This window comes from Vidua macroura, chromosome 2 (assembly GCF_024509145.1).
Source record: "Vidua macroura isolate BioBank_ID:100142 chromosome 2, ASM2450914v1, whole genome shotgun sequence".
Classification (NCBI taxonomy): Eukaryota; Metazoa; Chordata; class Aves; order Passeriformes; family Viduidae; genus Vidua; species Vidua macroura.
Genome location: NC_071572.1, coordinates 11,233,824 through 11,241,235, shown reverse-complemented (window position 1 = coordinate 11,241,235; position 7,412 = coordinate 11,233,824). Strand labels below are relative to the sequence as shown.

The window sequence follows — 7,412 nt, the reverse complement described above, 5'->3', positions numbered from 1 at the left end:
TTGCAATGCCCGGAAGTTCCACTAGATGAATAAGTTCTGTCTGAAAAGAGATGAAAGTGACTGACTACCATAATTTCAGGCCAGTATATGAGGCCAATTCAAAACAAGAAAAGTTTAGTTGGAGAATCCCACCTTTGGTATGAAAGTTACTACTCATTAGGCATTAACAATGTTCACAGTATACCCACAACAGCAAAATACTGTGAAATTTAAAGCAAACTATTAGAAAGGTTACCAAAACAAAGGTTAAACTAGGAAAAGTAAGATTATAGATAAATGCTATGCTTTTCCTTATCTAAAAGAAGCACTCATACAATTGAAAATGCAACTTGGTTTTTAAATTATCCTTTCTCAGATCTCTTCAGAGAAAAGGACATGGCAAGGCTGCTCTGGCACATGGTGCTTTGTGATTAGAAGCCGTGTCTGGACTGCTGGAGTGGCAGGCCTGGCCAGGAGCAATGGGAATCTCTGCTGAGGTGGGTGGGAATGGCTTTCTGAACAGCACTGCCTCTGCCTGAGACACTTACTGTGGGGATTGCAGGATTAAATTGCTTGGGATGCTGCTCTTAGTTAAAATGTCTTTAACACCCTGGAGGGCTGAAAAAAAAATGGTGCTCCTTAGGAGACTCATGCCTGAAATGACACAGATAGAGAGCAAACAGAGAAAATGCTAAAATATCCTCTGAAGCCATGTCAATATCTGATCTGAAAAGCAGTCTTTACTGGTACATTTAGGAACATGACAAGAAATTCTGTGCTGCATGTGACAGTGCAGAGCTCCCAGCACAGGGCAGAGCTCCCAGCACAGTGATCACAACAGGGCAGAGCTCCCAGCACAGCGCAGAGCTCCCAGCACAGTGCAGAGCTCCCAGCACAGTGATCACAACAGGACAGAGCTCCCAGCACTCACTGCTCAGCAGCAGGCAGGGCTGGAGGCTTTTATCTCCACAGGAGTCCCAGGCAGCTGACAAACAGAGCTCTCACACACTACCTAAGGCTGTGGGAGGGTCTTGACCTGCCCCCCTTCTAGTAAAGGCTACATTACCAAGAAGCATCCTTGAATGGCCACTTTCCTTTCTACCCTGCCTCCTTTGTCCCCTATTCCTGCTGCCCAGGATAACCAGAAAGATGACCCCTTGTGTCACTGCAGTGGCCATGGCCATCTGTGACTATCTGAGCCAGAGTTCACCCACCCTGCACAGGACAGAAAAGAATCTAGCTCAGTACTTCTCCTACCCAGCAGAAAAACCTGCTGTAGAGCACCCAGGGCCAAAGATCAGAGCAGTTTTGCTTCATTCTGCGAGCACTGTCGAAGGCTGAGGAGCTCACTCCTGCACAGCTGCCATCAGGGGCCCTTCTGCAGCAGCACCCGGGGAGAGAAGAGGCCACTTGTCCCATCAGGTCAGTGGGGATGCCTGTGTCCTCTACAGGGTCAGCTTCTGGGCTCTTCCCCGCTCTGCAAATCTTCTGGACTTGACAGATGAATCCTCCCACAGTGACTTTTTTTGCTCAGCCTCTGATTTGTTCTGTGAGTTACAATCTCTCTCCAACTCCTTCTACTCAGCTGTCTACTACATTGTCCCCACACTAAAATCAGACCCTTCCCCACAGCATTCCAGAAGCACACCCAACTCTTCTCTCCCATTCTTGCACAGTTCTCCCAAGTCTTCAGCTTGGTTCCTCCTACACCTCCTACAAATCTCTTTTTAATGTCTTGCTTTGTCATTCCTCTTCCTCTGACCTCTGAAGAGACACTTTTTCCTTTCTTTTTTCTTCTTTTTTTTTTTTTTTTTTTTTTTTTTTTTTTTGCCAGTTCTCTGCAAAAACCTTGCTAAATTTGTTTTCCCATTCAGATTTCCTACTTACCATTCCCAGGTGCTTCCATTAGAATAGACAACAGCTGAATGACTAACAATATTGCTGGTCCAAGAGAAATATGATAGAGTACAGTTCAAGGTGGATTTGCAGTGCACATTTTTCATGACAACTTCAGAAAATTGAGCAGAATATAGAATTTGTTGAGACATCAAATCTGGGGATGTAAGCAGGTGCCCCTGAGTCACGAAAACTACAGTATGTACACATATGCACAATAGACCCAAGATGTCTCAAGGTGACTCTTCAGCTGAAAATACTGGCCTGTGACCAAGGCTCAGCTATTACAATTAATTGTTAGGGGCACTGCAAAAAAGTCTCTTCTGCCATTTAGCACAGAAGTCTGAACACTAGTGTGAGTATTAATGAATTCCATGTGGTGATGAAGTTGTGTCAGTCTGAGACTGTTGGAGTTCTTTTTAGTCCTTACCCAAGATGCACCATCTGCCACTAACCCCTACTTAAATATTTTAGCATCATGCTTTCTGCTTTTGTGGAAAGAGGTTTCTTTGTCAGACATCCTTGAAAGCTAACTATTGTGAGCTCATATGCTGCCTACAAAGATGGAAACATATATACAAACTTACGTTACAGAGAGATCAGGTAAGTTCAAAAGCTATTGTAAACTCACAGAACATTTACACATGCATTTACACAATAAATATTATTCACATGTAGATGTTTGTTATAGGTGTGCATATACTTCTGTGTACATATAAAAGGATCAACTTAATATAAAAACTAAGCCTGCTTTTTTATGGTCTGAACTCATCTGAAGTCTGGACTGGTAGTAAAAATCACTTTACTTATATATTTTTTCTTCTTTGGAATTTTTGGGAAGTTCCTCATGGTACACAAGCCTACACAGAGTTATGTGAGCACCAGAACACTGTTCATTTATGGACCACCATTGTTTTTGGGATGGGGGTTATGTTTCTTGCTCGGTTATTTTTCCTCGGTGACAGCATCAAAGCCCATGAGGAGATCCTAAGTGCCATGGTAATACAAATCTCAGTGATACTTATGAATGAACTGGTACACCTAGGAATGTTTGGCTACTTCTCAAACAATTTCTGCTTCCCATAAGTTTTATGTGGGTAGGTACAAGCCAACAAAAGTGCCCCTGCTCCCTACCTTTGTGCGAGCTGTGATTGTCCTTTGCGCAAGGTGGCAGCAAGAGAAAGCTCTTCCAACTCCTTCCCCTCTCCCCTGCACACCTCCTGTTAAGGAGAGTAACTCCTTCAACTTTCTTAATTGTGTTTTAAAAACCAACTATTGCTGGTGGTCAATATATGTCTGAACAATACATGGAGTTACTTCTACTTTGGGAACACTGTCACACTTCACTCTCCATTTCTTTACCAATATTCCCCTGGGGAAAAGCCAGAAAACTGAATGCAAAGAACAGAAAACCATGAGACAAATCCCCCTTAAATCACTGATTTTCCCTTTCTGAGTTTATTTTTAGAACAGGGTATTTTTCCAATGAAGACACAATGACTTTGGGAGAAAGGATCAAGTCCAAGAAAAGTAAAGTAAAATAAAATAAAATAAAATAAAATAAAATAAAATAAAATAAAATAAAATAATAAAATAAAATAATAAAATAAAATAAAATAAAATAAAATAAAATAAAATAAAATATTAAGCTCTATGCTTAATTAAGACATCATCACATGTCAGATTGTGACAAATTGTGATGGAAGTACCAGTTGTACACCATGTTTCAGCATAATAATTTGGTTTGTTAATAGGAATAAGTAGTCTGGAGAATCTGACTACTGAAGTCCTAGTTAGCAGTTATCTAGATGAAATAAAAGTGTGGAGTCCACCCTGCTAGTTCTCCTAACCCTAATCAGCATTTGCTGTTTGCATATTTTTGGAGGAGATTTTTATTTGCTTGTTGTTTTGGGGAAAAGATTTATTTCATTGAATGGAATGTTTTACTGCAAATATTAGAGTTGATGAAGCTACTTTAAGGTTCATTAAGCCTCAAAATACTCATAACACATATTCCCCATATGGAAGAAAACCTTGGGTGAATATTTAATAACCTTCACAGATTTGACTCTGTTAAAGTCAATAGAAGTAGTAAGAATAGCAGTAAGACTGTGCATATTTTGAAAAACCAGGGATTACTCACCTTGAAAGTACAATATAGTAAATATGTTCTTTATTCTAGAGGCACAGTAAAAGAATAGCCAATCAGATTTGGATATGAACATTCTCTACAACCTTAAAGCTTGTTTTGATGACCATAACCTTATTCCAAAACCACTGTGTTTAATAAAAATTGCTTTCAGAACTTGAAGAATATTTTATTATGGAATACAAAAATACTATCTATGTAAAAACAATAAGTTAGTTTATTTACAACACTTTACACTATCCTGCTCTGGGGCTTCCTTTGCACTGGACTTCTTTTCATTATTTTACACACCTTTGTAATTTTAATTATAATTTTGCACAAAGCATTTCCAAAAGCATGTCATCCATGTTCACTGCTCCAATGATGGGCCTGAAGAATAATTCAGCAACCACATTAGCATTAATAGATCTCAACAAGGAGAGAACAACATTCAGCTTGGCAAATCTGGCTTCATCACCTCTGTGAATGAGTCTGACATGTTCATTTAGGGCTTGTTGTGCTTCCCTCTGCAATCCTTCAATGTACTGAGTACACTGCAGTCCAGGTAGATCTGAAAAGAAAAGTAAATTATTTTGTTTATATATATTTTTTGTTTACAAAACAATATTATTCTTACAGAACAACTAACTAGCTCACAGACTGCAATTATCACTCAAGGAAAGAAGGAAATTAAATTGCTATAGGACTTCTTGTATACAAAGTCAACATGCCAAATTTTATTGGGAAGGTCAAATTCTTATTGTATTGGTGTTCTGGATATTTAACACTCTTCTTCACAAACCTAAAACATGATGTTTGTCAACATTCACTTAGGTGTTAAACAAATTAGTTGATAAAAACTTTGAAGAATGCTCTCAAAACACCTTTACAGTGGGGAAGACAACAAAAATAGCTTTTTCAGTTTTTCACTTCTACAAAAATGCACTGTTTACATTTAAGGCTTCTTTTGACTACTGTTTCTACTCCAGTCTATAAGTGGCAAGAAGTAATGACTCCAACACGCGACAGGAAATTTCCCAATGAACCACAGTAAGGATACTGAAAGATGGAAGGTGAAAAATTAAGGTTACATGTGACCATAGAACCATTTTGGATGGAAAAACCTCCAAGATCAGTGAGTCCAACCATTAACCTAACATTGCCAGGTCCACCACTAAACCATGCTCTTGAGCAACACTTTCAGGGACGGTGATTCCACCACTTCCATGGGCAGCCTGTTCCAGTGCTTGACCACCCTTTCAGAGAAGAAAATATTCCTTCCAGAACAATGCCTCTATTTTTTGCATTAGACCAGCTTCCAAATTTCACTTGTGTTACAAGAGCTTCACCTTAACTATTGTAACTTTTTCTCTCTTATCTGTATAGAAAGCAAAGCTACACAAGCAGGATGATAAATGCAAAGTGCCACTACAGGAACCTAACCATCAATAGCTAACAGTTTGGCAGTGGGAGCTCCAGCAGAGCCGTGTCCCACTTTCACACGGTACTGCCATACTTGGGAAGTGCCATATCCAGCCTGCCAGCTACTTTTCTGGTCAGTCACCGACGTGATAAGAAGTCACTTGGTAGAGATTCATCTATGGGAGTCTCCACAAAGAGAGATGGCAAAAAAAAAAAAAAAAACCCGATCATAAATGCTATACCAAAAGCCACGATAGCACTTTGTGGCTGGAAGCCTTGAGCCTTTCCTTGCTCTCCGGGGCGCGCAGACCTCCGGGCACGGCCCGGGCAGACCCGCTACCCTCGGGCCGCGGAGTAAAGGTCCCGCCGCTCCCGCTGAGGGAAACGAGCGAGGAGCCGCTGCTGTGTCCCAGCCTTCTCTAACCGACTGCCAGGCGCCTGGAATTCGCTGCGCTCGTGGAAAGCATCTGTGGAAAGCGCCAGCCTTCAGGACCCCAGACCGAGCTGCAGCCGGACCCCGTCCCTGCCTGCGGCCGGGGTCTTGAAGAAGGGGCAGAAGGTGAAACCTTGCTCCGCGTCCCTTCCTCCAACACCTTTTTCACCCCGAGGAAAGCCCCGGGTCTGCCCCGCTTCCCTGGGGATTCAGGCGGGCTCTACCCGCACTCCTCGCTGCCCTGTGGCAGAGAGGCTCCCCTGCCCCGCCCGGCCACTCACCCGGGTTGAAGAGCACCGTTCCCTTGAGGTAAGCGTACTCTTTGGTGCTGATGTCCAGGCTCCAGCACTTGGCCAGGAAGCCCTTGATAGCCTGGATCTCGCCGGCCGAGGGCAGGTGCGGGCCGTGGTGAGGCCGGCCCGGTGCCGGCGCCCGCGGCGGGGGCTGCTCTCCCTGCTGCCGGGCGGTGAGGATGCGCTGCAGCATGCTGGGCTCCGCGCTCTCCACCGTCTCCAGGTGCACCCGGTCCTGCGCCAGCCCCAGCAGCAGCAAGGGCGCCCAGCAGCTGCGGACCAGCAGCAGCTGCTCCTCCAGCGGCAGCTCCTGGAAGCAGGGCACGTTCTGGACGAAGCGCAGCGTCTTCACCAGCACGGCCGAGGCCGCCTTGCAAGCCACCTGCGGGCTCCGCAGGGCCACCCGCCGCCGCGACCCGCACGGGCAGCCCCGGGGAGCCGGCCCGGCCGGCGGCACCGCCCGCTCCTCGCTGCGGAGGATGCTGTAGAGGATGCTGCTGTGCCGCCGGCCCTCCGCGCAGCAGCGGCAGCAGCGCTCCGCGCACGCCATGGCACCCGCGGCTCCGGCGCCCGGGGCCCGGGCTGAGCCGCCGGGGAGGCTCGGCGGGGCGGTCCCTGCCTCCAGGTCCCGCCGGCAGACGCGCACCGCTCGCCCTCTGCCCGGCTCCCTAACTTATTTATAGCCGGCGGGGGTGTGTGCGTGTCTGTGTGTGTGTGTGCAGCCGCAGGCGCTGTACCGGCCGTTCAAAGGGGCAGACACTCATTTCCCACTGGCTGGAAAAGAGGCGGGGGGGAGGAGGGGAGATGAAAAAAACAACAAACCCTCCTCCTCCTTCCCTGAGACAGCGATACCCGGCGGGAGCCGGCGAGCCGGCCGCCTCTGCCCGCAGGCTGCGGCGTGACGAGCGGCAAATTGCAGCCCCCGCGGGATGTCCTTTCCCGGCCCCTCTTTCCGAGTCCCATTCCGGCTCATGTTATGCCGGGATGCTTCGAACAGGGCAGGGCAGGGCAGCTGCCGCCGCTCTCTCGTTTTGCCACCGTAGGGAGCAGCTCCTGCCCCCGCGGGACCCCACCGAGAAATGACAACCGGCCCCGCTGCCTTCACAAGCACCCGAGAGGTCTCGGGGAGGAGAGAGAAAGGGTGTATTGGTGAAGACAGGAGCGCTGAATTGGTCTAAATAATTAAATTCCCGCTGGAAGAGAAAAACGTGACACCACTAATGACATCGAGGACTTTTGTGTATGCCTGCCCTAAGGAGTG

The 7,412-nt window shown here is 46.2% G+C and overlaps 1 protein-coding gene across 1 annotated transcript; it reads right to left on the bottom strand.

Annotated features, from left to right (window-relative positions):
* Positions 1-4,223: 4,223 nt before the first annotated feature.
* On the bottom strand, positions 4,224-6,832 carry NR0B1 (nuclear receptor subfamily 0 group B member 1). Its single transcript, XM_053970945.1, has 2 exons — positions 6,140-6,832; positions 4,224-4,574 (listed from the first exon to the last, which is right to left on the bottom strand). The coding sequence occupies exons 1-2, from the start codon at positions 6,699-6,701 to the stop codon at positions 4,330-4,332; spliced, it is 807 nt and encodes a 268-aa protein (XP_053826920.1). The 5' UTR covers positions 6,702-6,832; the 3' UTR covers positions 4,224-4,329.
* Between the last annotated feature and the right edge of the window lie 580 nt (positions 6,833-7,412).